Source organism: Leptinotarsa decemlineata, unplaced genomic scaffold (assembly GCF_025532065.1).
Source record: "Leptinotarsa decemlineata unplaced genomic scaffold, Ldec_3_MD MMD2_P_RNA_scaffold_6, whole genome shotgun sequence".
Taxonomy (NCBI): domain Eukaryota; kingdom Metazoa; phylum Arthropoda; class Insecta; order Coleoptera; family Chrysomelidae; genus Leptinotarsa; species Leptinotarsa decemlineata.
The window spans coordinates 12,456,661-12,477,356 of record NW_027412533.1 but is presented as its reverse complement, the minus strand read 5'-3'; the positions used below and the strand labels follow the sequence as shown (position 1 = coordinate 12,477,356).

The following is a 20,696-nucleotide window of genomic DNA, read 5'->3' as shown; positions in this document are numbered from 1 at the left end:
TATGGAAACTGTATCTTTACCATGCGAAATTTCGAATTCCTTTGTAAATTTCCATTATACATAGGGTAGGCATATGTAAAAATACATGGTAATATTAGAATGTAGAATTACAAGGTATTATTACGTTTTTGTTGTAAAAGTACAAGGTATTTCATGGTTATTACATATTAAAATCCAAAACCGTTACAAAAATATTTATTGAAACAAATTTCATGGTTATTACATATTAAAATCCAAAACCGTTACAAAAATATTTATTGAAACAAATAATCAACATAAAATAAATATTTCAAATAAACGAATAAAAATAAATAGGTACTCATTTTTAAACTGAATAATGTAAGGAACGATAAAAACTATCACAATAATGTTACAAATATTAAATGCTATAAAAAGGGGAACTGAAAATGTATTCAAGGGAAGAACCAGTTATTTAATTTGTTGACATATCTAATAAGAATTCGAAACTAAAAATTGTAACTACCGTACTAGTAAATGGGCTTAATTATAAAAATTAATTTTCAAGATTGTCAACAAAATATGATACGATTCTAGTGTTAATAGCAAATAGCCATTCAATTATCATTTGTATGTATCACAAGGAAGATTTCAATTCCATTTATTAATGTTGCTTGAAAAATACTAAAAGATAAATTTATTATTGTATAAATTTAAATACTAACAACCAAATATTATCGAAAGTTTATATTACATTTTGAATTGGCTATAAATTTTGATCCTAAGTTCGAATTCCTCAAATTATTATTATTTTTTTCATTCACTTGGTACATAAAGATGATAATTTTACAATTAATTGCTTTTCTTCTTTGTCTGAGTAACCTTTCCTCTACTCTTGGAACCAGCATCAGGATGAATTTTGAGATACATCCTCTGTAGGAGCTCGAAGGTTGCTTGGAGTTTTGGAGGATATTTCAAATTAAGAATGAAATATAATGAAAACGCAACTTTTAGAGCTTCCATAAATGTTCCATATCCTTGCAAATCAATGTTCTCTCTTTCCACAAAAACAAAGAAGATTTCATTTTCTTGTGTATCACCTTAAATGAAAAAATAAATAGGTTTCTCATGAATAATTATATGAATAATGATATGTATGTACTGAAATAGAACTGTATGTACTGAAATTGAAATTATGTATCATATAATTTGTATTTAGCTGATCTATATCAGAAAATCCATCAATTAATGTGTGTAATGATTTATCACATAAAAAAAATTACTCTGTAATATGACATACATGTTCGCCAGCAACTGCATTCCTAATTTTTCAATTTCAACTCTGGAACAATTTAAGTCTTCTGAGTTATTAGTAGGTGCCGGCACTTCTTGTATATCAGTCTGATTTATATCATTTCTTTCAATTTGTGAATCAATGCTGAAAACGGTTCTGTTTCGATTCCTATGATTACGGAAAACATGTGATCTGAAGCTTCTGATATTAGAAAAAATCGTATCTATAATACATATTACAGAAAGAGGACAGCTTACTCTAACATTAGGTTCTTTGAAATGACTATATAAATGGATAAATAAATGTTTTTTGTTTTACAAATTACAACCAGCAACATTACAATTATTGTTATTGTGTGAATTTCCCTCTCGAATTCCAACACTACTATTTTTCTTATAATTATGTGACCTGAATACATGTTGCCTGTAACCTGTATACGATTTTAAAATGACGCCACAGCCATTTGGCCGACAAATAAATTCAACACTTGGCCAATTTCTATGAACATAACAGTGAATATCATATTTTCTGATAGTGTGACAATGGAATGTACACAAATTACATTTGAACATCTTTGTTGTTTTCATATAAACAAAATATATGTACTTACTGAGACATTCGATGAAATCAATAACTAGCAACAAACTTTATGATAAATTCTTAAATTCTAACCTATACGCAACAAACGCAACGTAACTGCTGACCATTATAATCAAAAATCGAGTGTGGCCTGGCAAATGGGGGATGCGCGCGCACTAGAATAACGACTTTTTTCCGAGTTTATTATGGAATTCTCCACAACAAATTCTTCAATATTACACGATTAGTAATGACTTTTATTAAGATTTATATTTTTACGTTGAATAATTCAAGCGTTGAAAATTCCTGTATTGATGTTGGAAATAAATAATTACAAAATATTTACTGGTTATTTACAATGTACTACTACAGAACTAATAAAGTGTGTTAACATAATACAATATTATAAACGGAAACTTAGTAAAGTACTATGACTTTTTCCAGAATAAATATCGAATCAATATTTTTACCAAATAGAACATGCAAAATTGAAGAATAATTTGTGAAAAGTACATAGCATATGTAAACTTACCATATCAAAATAGAAATAATACTGGGCTTTGGGATTTATGCGTTAAACATCACGAAAAATAATGATTCCTTAATATATACCGTGAAATTTACAGAATGCATCACGAAATTTCACTCACATTTTTTGTAGTGTATAGCCAGAAATCCAGACCAGAGACAATCTGTTGATTCTTCCTTCCGAGGAGAGTCGTTTTTGGCAATTTGCTTCCAATTTAAACGTTGCTCGGTAGGAACCAAGAGCTACCAACGCCGCTTGAATGTCCGAGAATATTTTTATTGACATGTGTGTGAGGTTGCATTTATCCAATCTCTCCGCACACAATTCAATAGCGTAAATTTCCGGTTAAAATACAGACGCATAAGTTCCTAGGCAGGTTTTCGACTAAAACACCTGCACCAGAACCGGAAGGTTTGTTTTTGATTCATCTGTGAACCAACAACTATCTGCTCTTAATATTTCCTTCTCCCGGAGGATCCAGTCCTCTTTTCTCGGGAATAGTACTTTATAAGGCAGTTCGTAGTTGACAGTTGGAGGCATCAAGTCAGAGGTCATTTCCGGAATGCTGTGACTTCCAGTGTCAAGCAACAGTCTGTTGCACTCTGCATTAAATTGATGTGTGCAATTGGCAATGTGCGCAATCTGTATACAGTGTATCTAGCCTCTCTCTCCAGAAAAATGTGGAGAGGAGGTAGATCTAGAAGGATCTCCATGGCGGCTGACGGTGTGGTACAGATGGCACCACTGATAGCCAGACAAGCCTGTCTGTAAGCCAGAGAGTTTCGCTTGGGTCGTTTTCTGTGAAGCTTGATTAATAGACTCCAAGACATGACCATTTAAAGTGTAATCAAAAGTGGTAGAAGGTAGGTACATGGGATCGATAAAAAAGTATGACTCGTCACTTTTTTTGACTAATTCATTATATAGATCGTCAGAACAACGTTTCTTTTTGTCACTTAGTTTCAATAATTTCAAAATATCTTCAAAGAACCAAGGCAAGGTTTGGAATTTTTTCTTTTGTTCACTGATTCTCTTGACGAAAAAATAGATATTTGATTATAAAACCGATTTAGATCATCAAATATATCCCACAGTTATCATTGAGAGAATTTATATTTTTTCTCAAGTTGAAAATTGTTGAGATTTTTTTTATCTGAATTCCTCCCTGCAGTTATTTTTTTCACATTTGTATCAGATATCAGTTGATGACCACTCAGTTTATGATCGGCTATTGAAAATTTTGACTGTTTTTTTGAATTACGAATTTTTTTTGAAAGTCGTAAATTTTGAAATTGTTTGAATAACGTACATCACTGAAAAAGTTATTCTGAGTTATTTTTCAGAAAGAATGATATTCAGATTTCCTACTACAAAACCCTCCAGTTTTGTATTATTCATATTTTAAAGAATTTCATCGAGTCTTTTCAGAAAAGCTTTGGAGTTATCTATTGGTGAATGGCACACACCACATAACAGGATGTTGAATTGCAATAGTTTTACTTCAATACATGAATCGTCAGGATTCTTTTTGATGATTTCGCAACCTATATTTTCTCCCGAAAATGTAAACAAGGTCACCATCATAATCACCAAATCTTAGCGAATTCACCAGAAATTTGAACACCTGCGAATGCGCCAAAAGTTAGAATATCGATTTCTAACTCATCCTGAAAACGACATGAACGTTACGAATCAGGAAGATAAAATGGATTTTTTTATTAGAAAAAAAAATCTTCAACCAAATTGGTTTTGAGCGTTACAGTTCAGGTTATATATCTAATTATAGTTGGATTTTGAAGAAGTATTATAAAGAAAGAAAGGTTTTTGCGAAGAAGTAACTTACAGACACAAACTGGAAGAATTTTTATGACATGACAAAACAAATGACTGTTTTTCACAAAAGCGTTACAAGAATTTATCACTTTTCAGGAGAATAATTTTTTCTGTTATTCTATTTGGAAAATATTCCAGTCACATAGTATTTAAATATTTAGAATCCTTACAAGAACCTTCGGCAAATTTCCCCATAACTTGGGCTACTGCTTTCAGTTTTCCAAAATTTTCACGTGTGTCATATGCATAAGGCTAAAACTAATTTTTTACCTCAATTCGAAATATACTTCATTCTCTCCAGAAAGTGTTCTTATTGACGTAGCGTTGGGAAAAATATAAATGAAAAAATACAAGTAGATACATACATACAGATAAAATGAATATATGCAATTTAACAATATAAAGTCATTAAAATAAACTTCCATAACTATTGAAGTAAGTTGCACTCAGTTTAAATTATTTTAGAATTCAGCTAGTTTATTTTTGATAAGTTTAGTTCCCGTTTACCTATAATAGGCCCTCATAACAAAAAAATGTTTTACCTCATTTCTAACCTCTTTTCATTCTCTATTCGATTTCAAATAGTGGAAAGATAACTAAATAACTTCTTACTTCTGAAGAATATTGAATTTTATGATAGTGCTAGTGTAGGTATGGAAAGACAAATCAGGTATGATTGACGTGTACTATAGAGCTCTTTTCTATTGAATAGCTTACCGTCTAAAATAAACATGCAGTGTATAGTTAGTTATGGATTGATAGAGGTTTGTGTGATAAATTCGAATACCACCTGCCACTGGTGAGCAATGTATAAAAAACTGAATGTTACTTTCTTTTGATGTTTTTTTATGTTGGACAGTTTTTTCAGAATTCGAGGTCGATTCCCCGTCATTCAGAAAATGTAACTGAAGTGTATGCGTCTTATTTAACACATTAAATGCTATTATTATACAAAAACTTCACAACTGACGACGAGGAAAACATTTTGAAGAAGAGTGGTTTCTAAATCAAAATGTCACACGGCAAAATGAATGGATTCCAAATTGGATCGAGCTGGAAAACATACGTGGCTCGCTCAAAACAATATTTTATAGCCATTGGTATTCCCGATGAACTAAAGGTACCTACCTTAATCACGATCGTTGGGGATACTACCTACGAATTAATGGTGGATTTGTGTAGCCCCGATGCACCAGAAAAAAAATCTAACGAAATCCTTGTTAAAATTGTGAAAAATCATCTGGAGCCGGATCCTTCCGTCATCGCAGAAAGACACAAATTTCGGTTGAAACGACAAGATGCGGGAGAAACAGTGGTAGAGTATATGACGGCTCTCAAAAATATGGCAAAAACGTGTGATTTTAAAGACTCCTCAAAAGGAAATTTACGAGATCAGTTCGTTTCCGGGTTATACAATGAGACTTTAAATAACGGTTATTTTCTGAAAAGTTTCTGAATTATGCTCGAGCTTAAGAAATTGCACGGAACATGGAAGCTGCTAAAAAACAAGTATCCTGCGTGGTGGGAACCTCTGAGGTACATAAAATGAATCAGAGGCCACTGAAAATATTTTCTAGACCAAGCACCAGTTCGGGAGAATTTCATAGAGGTAATCAAAGCCATTATCATCTTCAAAGACTACAAGGGAAGGAAAGCAGAAAACAATCCGTGAATGTAAAGTTTGCGGTAGGCAAAATCATCATACAACTGAGTGTTTTTATAGAAATTACAGTTGTGAAATATGTACAAGAAAAGGTCATCTCAAAAATGTGTGTAGGCAATATCAAAAAAATAAAAACCGAAATCATTTCATTGAAAATAAAATTGAACAAGAATCCAAGTACGATGATTCTGACTCGCATACATCTGTCAATTTGAATACCATTTTTGCTAACAACAAATATAGTCCGATAAAAGTTAAAATAAAAATTGTAAATGTATCATTAGATATGGAAGTTGATACTGGATCAACGGTTTCTTTGATTTCTGAAAGCTTTTATTTGCAACATTTCAAACATATATCTAGTTCAGAGGCAAAAATGAAATTATCTTTTTATATTGGTAATCAGATAGAAACTTCAGGATATATTGTTGTTAAGGTTACCTTCGAAATAATCTCTCTGCCTCTGAATCTTTACATAATCCCGAGGGGAGGCCCACCTATTAATATTATCAATAATGTTGCCTGTAATAATATATCTGCGGATAAAGAGGGTATTCGAATAAAAGATCTCATTAAAAAATTTCAAAACTACTTAACATTTGAATCCTCAATCCGTTCCAGTATTTTGTAGAGCTAGATCTTTGCCTATAAATTTGAAATTGAAAGAGGAACTGGATAAGTTAGTCGAGGAGGGCATTTTAACTCTGCTGGATTACAGTAACTGGGCAAGTCCGATTGTTCCGGTTGTATAGAAAAACGGTGGAATCCGCATATGCGGCGACTTCAAGATATCAGTAAATCCAAATTTACACATAAATAAATATCCTCTCGCGAGAATTGAACAAATTTTCGCAAAATTAGCAGGCGGAGTTCTTTTTAGTAAAATAGTTTTTCCCAAGCATTTTTACAAATACAACTAGATAAAGATTCCAGGAAAATTGTTAAATTGTTACTATGAATACAACAAAAGGTACTTTCTGTTACAATCGTTTACCGTATGGTATAGCATCTATTCCAAGTATTTTTCAAAAACTAATTGATACAATTTTTCATAATATGGAAGAAGTGACTGTTTTTATGGATGACGTACTTGTTACAGGTTCAAATATAGAACAAAATATTATCGGTCTTCGAAAAAATCAATCAGGTCTCTCAATAAATTTAGATAAATGAAAATTTATACAAAAAGAAATAAACTTTTTATGGCATCGCATCAATTCTACTGGGCTGCATCCTATCAAAGAGAAAATTGAAGTAATTTCGGAAATGAAAATTCCTTATAGTAAAACGGAATTAAAATCCTTTTTTGGACTTGAAAATTTTTATGCAAAATTCATTTCAAATATGAGTACAAAACTACAATACTTGTACACATTATTGCAGAATAATATAAATTGGAAGTGGGGCATAAATTGTCAATATGCTTTCGATTGAATTGAAAAAGAATTAGCATCTCCAAAAGTATTAGCACATTATAATCCAAAGATGAAAATTGCATTGTTTTGTGATGCCAGTTATACAGGCCTTGGTAGTTGTTTATTCAATATTTTTCCAAATGGTGAATTTAGACCCATTGCACATGCATTACGTACTTTGAGTAAATTGGAAAGAAACTACAGCCAAATGGCAACAAAGAAACATTGGGTATAGTATTTGGAATTAAAAAATTCCGCGATTATTTATATTCACAACATTTTGTTATATACAGATCATAAACTTTTACTAGCTATTTTTGGAGGAAAAAATGTATTCTCCAAATAGCCGAAGCCGTCTGCAGCGATGGTCGATTATTCTTGCAGCTTAACAATATGAAATAAAATACATATACTCTGAAAAAATTGTAACGCGGATGCACTCTCTCGTTTGTCACTTCCTGATGAAGGAAATAACAAACCCAATTTTGGTCATTTATTTCATTTCGAAAATTCAAACTTTAGCTTGGATTATAAACAAATAGCCTAAGAAACTCGACGTGATAGTATTTTGAATAAAATTTACAAATTTTGTAGTACAGAGTGATCTGAAAATGCAAAAAATTGTCGGAGGAATTGAAACCTTATTTTTATAGACGCAATGAATTGCATTAGGTGCTTTAACTTTCTAATCGGTTGCTTTGCTTTGTCATGACTTTCCTAACTGAATTTTTTGCATAAGGTGCCCCAAAAACTAACCGGAAACTATTGTTATTTTATCGCAAGCGAGTGTGATTCCTATTGTATCTGAAAATGGACTGAATCTGAATCTGGTTAAGAAATTTTTATACTTACCGGAGCCGCCTGACAGCGAATATGGGGTTATCCCTGTTTAGAGCGTTATGTAGATCGCTGCCTTGGCCACAAACACAAAAACCATGGTCTCGTATCCATGTAGATTTTTTGGGGCCGTTGTATGACAAGAAATATTTTCTTATTACTGATTCACATACAAAATGGCTTGAAGTATTCCAAATGAAAAGTACTAACGCAATATCAGTCATAAAAAAATTAAGGTTTTTATTTTCAAATTTTGGATTTTCAGATGTTTTGGTTTCCGATAATGGCCATTTTCTTCTGCGCAATTTGAAATTTTTCTACAAATGAATGGTATCAAACATTTTATTTTCTCCTCCTCATCATGCTCAAAGCAACGGATGTGCAGAAATTTGCGTGAAAACGGTAAAAAACGCCATTAAAAAAGCTGAAACGGAAGGAAAAGATAGTAGACTCGGTCCCGATTGAGCGAGACAGACAGCCAGGCATCCAACCGTGGTGTACCAGTGACGAACAGTGACGTCACCAGCCAGATATCCAACTAAATTGTCCCGCGTTCAACTCCTCAACAAAAAACTTTTTTTTATAACGTATTACCTACCCGCTTATTCTGAATTATTCCACAGATCAAATCTCCCGCCACTATGATGCACGCTCTGCGTGTGACAATGGTTCGCCGCTCGGTTGGATGCCTGACAACCTGTCTCGCGTGACAATTTAGTTGGATGCCTGGCTGGTGACGTCACTGGTACACCACGGTTGGATGCCTGGCTGTCTGTCTCGCTCAATCGGGGCCGAGTCTACTAAAGATGTTCAGGAATCTTTAGAAAAATTTCTTTTCGACTATCGAGTTGCTGAACATAGTTCGACGAAAGTTAGTCCGTCAAGATGATGTTTGGCAGAAATATTAAAACCCGTTTAGATCTCATTCGCCCTTCTCAAAAACTTATTAATGATTTGAAAGTTCAGAGCCAGATAGATAATTTCGGAGGTAAATAAAAAAAAATTGAAATAGGTGAAAAAGTTGTAGTGAAAGACTTTCCAAACAAAGAACCTACTTGGATTCCAGGAGAGATTTCCAGGAAATCAGGAAATGTTACTTTTGTTAGAAAGCATTCCAATCAAATTAGATCACGTATGTCTGAATCACCTTCCCACATAGCAATAGATATTCCGGGTATATTTCATGAATATACATTTAAGGATATTGTATTATGCTATGAATATGCCATGGATATATATATATATATATATATATATATATATATATATATATATATATATATGTTCTGGAGAATATTCCCTGGAAGTGCTCCTGGCGAACCTTTGATATATTTTAAGAATATTCCTTGGGAATATTCTTGGAATATCTTATAATATTCTTAGAATATCTAAGGAAGAATATTCCAGGAATAAAACCCGAGGAATATTCATAAAATATTCAGGATATTCTTAGTTTATTGTAGGAATATACAAAAAAGAAACACCATAGAATATTCTTTAAATATAGTTTATGAATATTCTAGGAATATTTGGAATATTCCAAGAATGTGACGAGTAACCGCTATTAGGCATGTATATATTGCATTTTGATGCAAGATTCACACAAGTAATAAAACACATAATATTCATAAACAAATATATTTTAAAAACAATATACACTGAAATATTTGACGTTTCAACCAATAATAAAAATAAAGAATCTAATTCAAAATATTTATTCACTGAATAAAATATTCCTGAATACTGTCATATTACAAATATTAGAAATGTATTCAAATTAGGATGTTCCTACTCAAAACAAATGTATACTGAAAAATATACTAAAATAACAACTCTGTGAATTCATCAGCACTAATTAAAAAATAATAAATATATCATTTTATTGAAAAAGAAAAAGTGTATTACATCAAGAAATAGGTTAGGTTAGGTTTCTCACTTAAAAAAATAAACCCACAAATGAAGTATTTAAAATGAGTGGTATGATGGGTTCTTCAATGAATTTCACTTACTTAAAGTTATCCAAACTTTGCTCACCAGAATAGTTTTCCTTATATTTGTCCAACAATGCATCAGCCAGTGTTTCAATTGTAATACCTGGAACAAAATGTACATTAACGTTCATTATCACTATTTGAAAGTTGCACAATAAAACTGGAATAAAAATCAAATAGATATTTTTCGCATAGGTTACTCATGAACATTTACAACATTTTATGACTTGGAGAGCAACTTGCATTGTCTTGTTGAAAAGTACTCATTAACGTTTTCAGTTCCTTGGCGCACCTGCCTGTACCAGGTACCACTCTGTTTCCTTTTGGGCAAATTGATACTATCTTGAAAAGAGTGATAAAAATTATGATAACAAATGATACAAAAGAATGTGTCATTCACTTACTTTTCTCTATTGAAGATACACAACTGAAATCACTCTAGTTCAAACATGTACTTAATCAAACCAACAAATCCCACACACCAACTCTTCTCGAACCTAAAATGAGGCAGAGTAGGTTAATCACCATGACTTTACTATCGATACTATTGCATTTTACTTACTTTTCTTGAAGACTGAATATATGCAACTCTCCTGTTTGAAGATCCAAAATCAAACTATTCGCTGTACTGCAAATTGGACAACCCCAAATTATAAATGGTACACTGAACGTGACAGAATTATACTTTGATAATAACACCAACACACCATGCATTACAGACGCGAACCTGCCACGTCAACCGCCATGTTGAATCAAATGTCGAATTTAACGCAAATGTACCATGCATTAAGGGACAGCCGCTTTCACAGAGCTTATTCGACTGTCGCGCGCTACACTTCAATTGACCAATGAGAAACATTTACTCCAATTCTTCACTTCCCCATTTCTCTGTTTCCAGGATTTTTCGCTTTGTAATTAAATAATTTCAAATACAAGAAGACAAAAAGGATGATAATTAACCAATTTATTGATGCAATTGGTTCATTTATTGGCCCATTCAAATTTTTTTGTCGTTTCCAACAGTTGCTGTTGGAGCAATTCATCCAGAATCTTCGCGTTGAGTTCAAAAACTGGTTAACACTATCAGGGTTATATACATTGGGTTATGTATTGGATTAAGATCTTCAAATATTTTTGTTTTTAATAATATTGAATTTTTTGAATATGTTATTATAAGATAATTCAAAATTCCATTGTATAGAATATTCCAAAATATACCGTGGGGATATATTCTAATAATATACCATATGGTATATTCGATCGACAATATTCTTAGAATATTCAAGGGAGAATAATCCATTTATAGAATATGGCAGGAATAATCCTGCCATATTCATTCAAGCATATTCTATGAATATTCTAAAGGCATGTATATATTCCAAGAATGTTCTATGAATATTTGGAATATATACGTTCGTTTTATGATATACAGGGAATATTCCATGAATATCTAGTGCTGTGTGGGTTATACTTGAATTGAAACGGTTATACTGATCCAACAGCCCAACCTACTGCGACAGAAAACCAAGGTTCTGATTTGATTGAAAAATCTTCTGCATCGAAAGATATACCTATTGATCCAGAAGCTGCAATTTTTGGAAGTGATGCTCCCCTGACAGCTGGAAATAGATGTAACTTCGTAGTAGAGATAAGTTCTGAAATGTGTAATAAGGTTGAAAAAAAATGTTATACTTATTTAACTTGTGTTTATATAATTATTAGTATGTTTTTTAAATGAGGTAAAGTTAAGGGGAAATATATTGCGATTAATTCGAATATCACCTGCCACTGGTGAGCAATGTACAAAAAACTGAATGTTGTTTTTCTTATGTTGGACAGTTTTCAGAATTCCAGGTCGATTTCCAGTCATTCAATAAAATGTCACTGAAGTGTATGCGTCTTATTTAACACATTAAATGCTATTATTATACAAAAATTACTTTGTAGATGTTTTTTACTACTCATTTTTGTAATTAGTCTGCTTAACACATGTCTATGTCATTTGCAAAGAATAAGTATAGGTAATCAAGACAGATTTATGAAATGTAACTTCAATCATTATATGACTAATCAATAAACCTCTCATCTATAGAAAAAACTTTCTCCTCAGGAGATCATTATGAGTCATGAAGATCTCCTGAGGATGCTAACTTGGTTAGCGAAACGCGCGTCGAGAGATCGTAATTTTTATTCTGGTGTTCTGGTGAAAAGTGTTTTCAATAGTTTTATTTTTCGCCAGAGGTTTCAGTATGAACTAGTATTGATTTATTTTCAAACTCAGGTACACATTTAATATTAATTGGCTAGGTAAAACACAGGTACATGAAATTTAGGTACTTCAAATTGTAACAAAGCATTGAATATTTAGATTTCAGTTAGGATTATATTGTACGAGTGTAGTGAAACACATTTGCATATTTGTGAAAGTGTTTAGTGAAAATTTCAGGACAAAGTGTTTTATCAAAATATTTTGAGAATGAGTGCTAGAAGGAAAATGGTTACTGGTAAAGGTGAGTGAAAATAGTTGAAAATACTAATTATTCATAATCAGACTTGCGAATATTATGTGACGGAATCAAATTCCCAATATTATTTGGTATGATATATTATTTGGAATGAATAGAAAAAAGTATTTTGTGTTTGTTCAGCTTTCATACTTCATAATTCAATGTTTATGTGAAAGTTACTGTTTCAAAATGGCCTTTTCTTTCTTTCTTTCTTCCAGTTTGTTTCTGGTTGCTTCCTTCCTTTGGAAGGTTCCCACATATATTTTGTATCAAGATGAAGAAGTTAATCTCTCTTGAGAATATGCATATTTCTATCTGATTCCTTTCTATTCTCATAACTACCAGTGGATAATGACTAATTGAACTTGATAGCTTTGCAGTCCGGAATGGCTCACTGCTTCGCTAATAAAATTCCGTTGAAACTATTTGATTTATTCAAGTACGACAATTCTAATTTACTATAAATGAAATAGTTCGTTCTACAAGGGGTTTTACATTTAGAAAGAATGCTGATTAATAATTTGATGGAACAGAGTTTGATTAGAATTTCTGAGCCAATTTTTCAGTTCTTTCTTGAATTTGGATGTATTTTGTTTATTAATGAGTTGTATTTTTTTCGGTACTATGCTTCAGATCTTTGGGCCAAGGGCTATAAATGTATTCTCTTTTCTACGGGTATTATTCATGTGTTCCACTGGTTTTATTTTTATTTTGTTTTCAACCACTTTCATGATAATCTTTTGGCAGTCTAGCTGCCGTGTATCTAGGCCATTACTTTCTTGAAATAAGAGGTCACTGGAGGACGTTCTACCTTTACCAAACAAAAGTTTTAGAATTTTTTTTGCATTATATCCAGACATCTCAAGCCATTGTTTCAATAGCGTAATAAAAATCCTCGTAATTTTTGAGTTCGATGTAATCAGACCAGTAAAGTAATGTAGGGCGTTGTTTATTTCTATAATAGTTCTGCTGTTTTTAAGATGTAAAAAGTATAATTTCCTTACTTTTTCTCAAATTCAACTTCAATTTATTCATTTTTGAATATTTATCCACATCATCATCTGTTTTCGATTTGTGAGGTATATAGAATACCTTACCCTAAAGTCTTAGATGCAGTGATACTGCTATACAGGCTGATTCACGGTGGATGGCACATTAGACGTTTCTGGTGAACCAGACAACGGATCACTTTGAAAATTTAATGGAGGGCATATTCGGACATTCTCTAGCCAACTAAAATATTTTCGACAATGCGGTGTTGCCGCTTCTATTAGAAAGCAGTAGCAACTTTGATTTTTCAAATGGAACACTCTGTATATAATATCATTTTTGGAATCTCCAACAATTGCCTGACAACTTTTCTTGATATTTCCCTATACCTATCTGTTACCGTTTTCGAAATAAAAATTAATTTCAATTTTTTTCTTCGAAAATCATGACTTCTAAAAATGCCTATATCTTTTAGTTAAGAAGTACTATGATATCGAAATTTGGTTTGGAGTTAGGTGATACTTCGGTGATGTTCTGAATTCGTATAAATTTCTTGAGGTGCATTGGCGGTAGATTCGGATACATTTCATTGAACTTTCTACATGTTCTGCTGATAATTTTGTCACACTGTCCAAAAATAATAAACAAATTCATAAGAACTTCGTTTGAATAGTTTTGTTCCACCGTTTTGAAGATATTTGCAACTTCTGAAGTGACGAAAATGTCGATATTATTAGGAGAATGTCACAACGCTACTGTCAAATAGTAATCATGGCCTGCTTACCAAATACCGAATGGAAATACCATTCTGAAGGGACATTTTCACAAATAAATGTTCATAAGTCCGAAACTTGACTAGTTAGGTATAGGTATGATATACATAGAAAGAAAGCAAATTTCAGCAGCTTTCCGAATTTTCAATAATATACAGGGTGTTCCATTTAAAATAATCTAATTTCAGCAACTTTTTCAAGCAAACGAAAAAACTGTATTTTTTTACCACCCTGTATTGAAGTAACGGAGATTAGGCTGACGTGTGGGAAGTGTCCAAGTATCACCTAACTCCAAACCAAATTTCGATATCATAGTACTTCTTAACTGAAAGATATCGGCATTTTTGGAAGTCATGATTTTCGAAAAAAAAAATTGAAATTAATTTTTATTTCGAAAACGGTAACAGATAGGTATAGGGAAATATCAAGAAAAGTTGTCAGGCAATTGTTGGAGATTCCAAAAATAATATTATATAAAGAGTATTCCATTTGAAAAATCAAAGTTGCTACTGCTTTCTAATAGAAGCGGCAACACCGCATTGTCGAAAATATTTTAGTTGGCTAGAAAATGTCCGAATATGCCCTCCATTAAAGTTTCAAAGTGATCCGTTGTCTGGTTCACCAGAAACGTCTAATGTGCCATCCACCGTGAATCAGCCTGTATTGTACGGGCGATTACTCACTCTTTTTCTTTCATTGATTCACATGAGTGCTTTGGTCTATAGCCAGACTGATTAATAAATAACAAATTATTTGAGTTAATATATTCTAATACCTGTTGATAAACTATTAACTGTAATAGCTTTCCTTCACTTAGCAACGATTTGATTGTATACGATGGAATCGGCCGATACTTGATGAAAATCCATAACTTACATATTCTAAAAACATTTTTATAAACACTCAATATAGCCACGATCGAGGAAGCCATTGTGTGGCGAAACACGTGTTATGTTTTTGTAAAACTGTCAAGTGAAAATCACACAATAAAGTGTTATACGTTGAAGATTTGGTTGGTCTAAACTCCCCACTTTTTGCAACCTTTCGAAATGTGCCACGTTCCATACATACATTCATAAAGTAACAGCACAGCTTAACTGTTTAGTTCATAAATTTGACTTTTATAATTATACCCAACTCGTGTATAGGTACTGAGCTCATTATAAAATGCCCTGAAATCTTTCCTTTATCTTTTGCACAACAATCTGACCATTTTTCTCGAATTGCACATCATTGCAGAAACCATTAATAATTTGTTAAGGGTTTATTATTTTTCAGCGCTTTCAACATTATTATTATGGATTATGGGTATTCCTGTCAATTTGGTTATGACAATGATGATTTTTTTTTACAAAATTGAAAACGGCGTTACGTCTTAGTTTATAATTTTCCCAGTTAGTTGTATTGAAGATTTTATCATCATACCAGGGTAGGTCGTTTATACCATATTCATCGGTTAACTTTCTGGTCATTTTAGTGCGCTTCCCTGCTGTAGCAGTTCTTACATTTTGAAAAAACATTTAACACTTATTATGGAGTGATCAGTGATCTTGGACTCGTCCACCACTTTAACAATTTTTGAATTATCCTGATTCATCAATACACTTTTACTGGTGTTATTTTCCACATTTTGATGTATTTGATGTATGCTATAAGCATTGAAAAGATCTATAATTTTTTTTAACATTAAATTCATTAGACAAAAAGTCTAAATTTTTAGAAATGAATCTTTTTGCTTCCTATATTTTCGTCCAGAAAGTGTGGGTAACTTCCGAAGAAGAGATTGAAGGAAAGAGCAATATCTAATAAATTTTCCACTTTCATCTGATTACGATATTACTTCAGTACGGAAGTTAAAATACTATTCAATACTTAAACTGCTACTTGTAATTTTAGAATGTATTTCTGATTCTTTAGTATCATTTTTATTTTCAGAATATTCATTCTCCGGTAATCCATTTTTGTCTATTGATTTATGAAAGACTACGAAAGAATTAATTTGCAGAGGAATAATTTATAAACAAATCAATCAATATTACGTTAAATATACATAGTTCAAATAATTTTGTTGTTTTTTCTCGGTCCAGTTTTAGGGTACAATAACATGTGTCTTTTTTCAGACATCAAGAAGCGGCTTAGAGCTTCGGAAGATCAAGATCCAAAAATATCCTCAACATCCGACCCACTTCAGAAACTTATAGTTTCTCCTGGAGATAACAACATGAACAAGTTGAATAAACTAACCGAAAAGCAGGAGGATCTCCTTCTCAACAAAATCATTATGCAAATGGAGAAAAATAAATTGAAGGAGGCCAAGAAAAAAGACAAATCGAAATCATTCCGCATATCTTTACAGCCAATAAATGAAGGGAAATTTATCATTAGTCACAAAGATAAAAGGCATATAGTTAAGGCGCAAGAAAACTCTGAACCGAATCGCAAACCAGAACCAAACAAAATGAAACGTATTTTAGAGGAAAGCTTGATACCTTTCAACGACAATGACGAAATGTACGTCGGACCGATGCCACCACAGGGCGATTTCATGTCCGGTCCTTTTTTTCTAAGAGATGGTATGGAAATGAGAAAATTTCCTGGTCCTTCTAATTGGAAAGGTGATCGAGGCGGTCGAAGTTTATGGGAAAATCCACCAAGAATGACTGTCAGGTCATGGAATCAACCAGCCACATGGAGACATTTGCCTCCCCATCAACATCAAAGGAAGTATCCTCCACAGCAGTTGCCACATCCTATAGATTTCCCTCTGACACGAGTAGAGGAACTCCCAGTTTCTTCCGACATCGAACCGAAAGATCATTTACCAAGTGGAGCTGTTAACGATGATGAGATCAAGACTATTGTCATTGATGGCGTTCCGAAAGATATTCGATTCTACGGCGAGTTGGGTATCACATTCATCAGCTGGGATGATCCCAGGGAGTTGACATTCCAGGATGATGTTGTTCGACAGATCACATTTAACAATAAAGAGTCTTATACGTTTTCTTTGAACCATTCGTACAAAGAGGTTCTAGTTAATGGACGTCTTCATAAGGTAAAGATCGGTGCTCCCAGCAGGGAGATCTTCATCGATCATGTGCCTTATGAATGCCGCTTTGGTAGTGCTATTCGTATTGACTTGGACGGAGTCAGCATAACCTTGAAGCTGGAAGGACTGCCACCTCAAGTTAAAATTGGTGACACAAAAAGGACAGATCTAGTCGCTGGCAAAATTAATGTGTGCATAGACGCCGAAGTTGTACCCGTGTTTCTAGATGCTAAAGTTCAAAAGTTTGTTCTTAACGGTGAAACGCACACTTTAAAATTTGTAAATGCGTTGGAAACGGTTTTAATAAATGATGTGCCTTTTAATGTTGAATATGGTGGTCTCCCTGAACCTATTGTAATAAATGGTAAACAACATTCCATAAGATTTCCAGTATTGCCCAAAGGTACAAAGCCCGGTAAGGTGAATATCAGGGATATGGAGGGCAATGGCAACATAAGCCCTAAGTTCGACAAGAAGAGCCAAGAGAGCAATTCTGATACCCGCGATCCAGCTCTGCCAATCTATAGGAACCTCTTGCAGCAAGAAAATATGAGTGAGTGGAGTTCGCAGAATGATATGATACCTACATTGGCCTCCATCCCTAAAGCTGGAGCTCATCAGGTTGAAAACCAATCGAACCCGGATGTTCCAAAGAGTGGAACTACAACTTCTGAACCAATTCCAATTATGAATGTCGGTGACTTGTTCCAGAAACTAGTAGCGTTTGGTTTTATTACTTCCACAGACCAGCAAAATCCACCAGTTTCACAGGTATGTAATTTAGCTGTGATCAGCATTTAGTTAAGTCTTTTGTTAAAACTAAGTTATAGAGAAATGATTCATAACAATTTTTTAGGAACCTATGGATGAGAATCCACCTAGTTCAAATAAAGAAATTTCTGTTGAAAAACCAATAGCAAAACCTATCTTTGCTCCAACGCTCTCCAAACTCAGACGAAATAGCTGCGAAAAACTTAGGCCAATTAAATTTGAACAGCCGAAAACACTCAAGGTTCGACAGAATGTTCTCTATTCAACTCTTTACTCTGGAATGCAGTGTGGCAGTTGTGGAATGAGATTTTCACCTGAGGCTAGTATGCAGTATAGTCAGCACTTAGATTGGCATTTCCGAAAAAATCGAAGAGGAAAGAGGAATAACCGTGTTGCAAATAGCAGAAGGTGGTACTATTCCTTGTCTGATTGGAAGAATTACGAAGAAATAGAAGATGTGAAAGAAAGAGGTGAGTATTGCTGAAAAAAACTTGCTGGCTTAAAAGTGTACTAAATCTTGTTATTCAAAGTTTCATAAATGATATGTAATTTTCAGAGAAAAATTACTTTGATCAGCAGCAGCAGCAAGCTGATAATGTTGGAGTGGAGGCAGAAGAATACGCCGTCAATCCCAGTGTTTCTGCCGATCCTGAATCAACAGACGAATGTTGCGATGTTTGTCGAGATAAGTTTGATTACTTTTTCAATGAAGAGAAGGAAGAGTGGCACCTAAAAAACGCTATCAGGATAGAGGACAAAACATACCATCCTCTTTGTTATGAGGATTATCAGGTCAGTACAAAAAAATTGCAGAAAAGTACATTTGGAAGTAATTCATTCAAGTAACAATTTATTGTGAGATTTTTACTGGACAGTTCACAATTCCGCAACACACGCCTTTTTCGCACTGCAATAGCTTCCTCAAGTGTTTCCATACCTTGAGTATGAAGTGGAGATCTCACGATGAATTTTCACTTGAATAAGTTGTGGATTTTCATGATATATCGGCCAATTCCATCACATATCTTGAAAGTAATATTTTTAATTGTTTTTCAACAGCAGCAATCTCTTTTGGACCAAACGGCAGATGAGAGTAGAATTCAATCGCCCAAACTAGCTAAACAAGAAGAAACAACTATTCCCGGCCTTGAAATAATACTAGATGTTGATGATGAGGATGAAGATAATAATGATGTAGATACGGAACCAATGGAGGTGGTATCCTTGGAAAGTGATGAATCCAAACAAGTACAAGATGAAAATGATAAGACTGAGCAACCCCTTGAAAAAGGAGGGTATGACAATAATGATGACGTCATTCTTAATGAGGTAAATATATCTGTTCATTGTATTTTCATGATCATAATTTCGTATATTTGACCTAATTTTTGTTTTTTGTTAAGGTTGCCCCGATAGTGATTGTAGTTGACGATGATGAAGAAATGGGCCAAGATGGTACTGAATCTGAAATGAACAACAACACTGAAGTTAAAAGAGACAGTATGGATGATGGATTCGTTGAGGTATCATGTCTTGTGAGCCTGCAGATTGGAAAGCAAATGAAGATAAAAGCAGAGCCTGTGGATTTAGGTGAGTTTATAAATCAAGAAGCTCTCACTGGTGCCTTACCGGAAGAACAGCCAGAGGAGCAACTGAAAGAAATTCCTCTCTCTCAAACAGAACTGCTAACTAACATGGATGGAAATATAGAGTTACTGTTTAATACTTCTTCAGTGCCTACCAGTAGGATAAGTTGTAACAAAATAAAAATTAACATTAGTAAATCATTGCCTGTGATAAATAAGGAGAAGGAAAGTGTAGTGGAAAGTGAAACTCCTTCAGAAACCTATATAGATCCTTTTGAACCTATTCCTCCTGGGGAAGAGCCAGAGGCTGCTCTAAAACCATCCCTGAAGAATATTAAGTTATCGAAACTACCTCCAGTGCGAAAGGGCCACGAACTCACTGGGCTATGTGCTGTAATGTGATTTTCGAAGATGTGTTTACTTTTGGATGACAATGTTCTTGTTTTCTTTGTGTTTTTAGTGGAAGCACCATTATTCTTTATCAGAATTTACATTCATGGATTGAATATACTTCATCTCTTGAAAATATATATATTTCTATGGGTATATTGATAATAAATACATTTAACGCAAATTTTTGTTTTATTCTGACAATTTTCTCAAGACATTGTTCCATCATGTTCGGTCGAATCTGTCAAAATGAATCTATCGCACCCTCTAGCGCTACGGTGTTCGATTGGCAGTGACTTGTAATGAAACTGTAGACGATATTGTCAATACTAAATACGATGGATGATTGTTTTAACCGTTTTTGACAATATTCATTGAAACTACAGCAAATGACATGAAATTGAAGATACACTACTTATTAGATACGACACAACCAGACTGGTAACTGTCAAAACCGTTTATGTTCCCCCAACACGTATTTTCTTTTTGTCTATCTACTAAGTCCATTTTTAGTTGATTTTGTTATGCGAA

At 33.3% G+C, this 20,696-nt stretch overlaps 1 protein-coding gene and 2 long non-coding RNA genes across 8 annotated transcripts; 1 reads left to right on the top strand and 2 right to left on the bottom strand.

The window, feature by feature from the left end:
• Positions 1-240: 240 nt before the first annotated feature.
• On the bottom strand, positions 241-2,875 carry LOC141480149 (uncharacterized). Its single transcript, XR_012464193.1, has 2 exons — positions 1,863-2,875; positions 241-1,058 (listed from the first exon to the last, which is right to left on the bottom strand). It is a non-coding gene; the product is annotated as an uncharacterized lncRNA (long non-coding RNA).
• A 7,495-nt stretch (positions 2,876-10,370) lies between these two features.
• On the bottom strand, positions 10,371-11,014 carry LOC141480152 (uncharacterized). The gene is made up of 3 exons (XR_012464195.1): positions 10,662-11,014; positions 10,504-10,596; positions 10,371-10,441 (listed from the first exon to the last, which is right to left on the bottom strand). It is a non-coding gene; the product is annotated as an uncharacterized lncRNA (long non-coding RNA).
• Positions 11,015-11,958: 944 nt separating this feature from the next.
• LOC111515311 (uncharacterized) lies at positions 11,959-20,349 on the top strand. Of its 6 annotated transcripts, none has more exons than XM_074169998.1 (7): positions 11,959-12,120; positions 12,546-12,609; positions 16,490-18,189; positions 18,275-18,659; positions 18,746-18,981; positions 19,249-19,518; positions 19,593-20,349. In XM_074169998.1, the coding sequence occupies exons 2-7, from the start codon at positions 12,576-12,578 to the stop codon at positions 20,175-20,177; spliced, it is 3,210 nt and encodes a 1,069-aa protein (XP_074026099.1). In that variant the 5' UTR covers positions 11,959-12,120; positions 12,546-12,575; the 3' UTR covers positions 20,178-20,349. The 6 variants fall into 6 exon arrangements, with proteins under 6 accessions (XP_074026099.1, XP_074026098.1, XP_074026097.1 ...); XM_074169997.1 differs by having other exon boundaries at positions 12,527-12,609; XM_074169996.1 differs by having other exon boundaries at positions 12,475-12,609.
• The last annotated feature ends 347 nt before the right edge of the window (positions 20,350-20,696 follow it).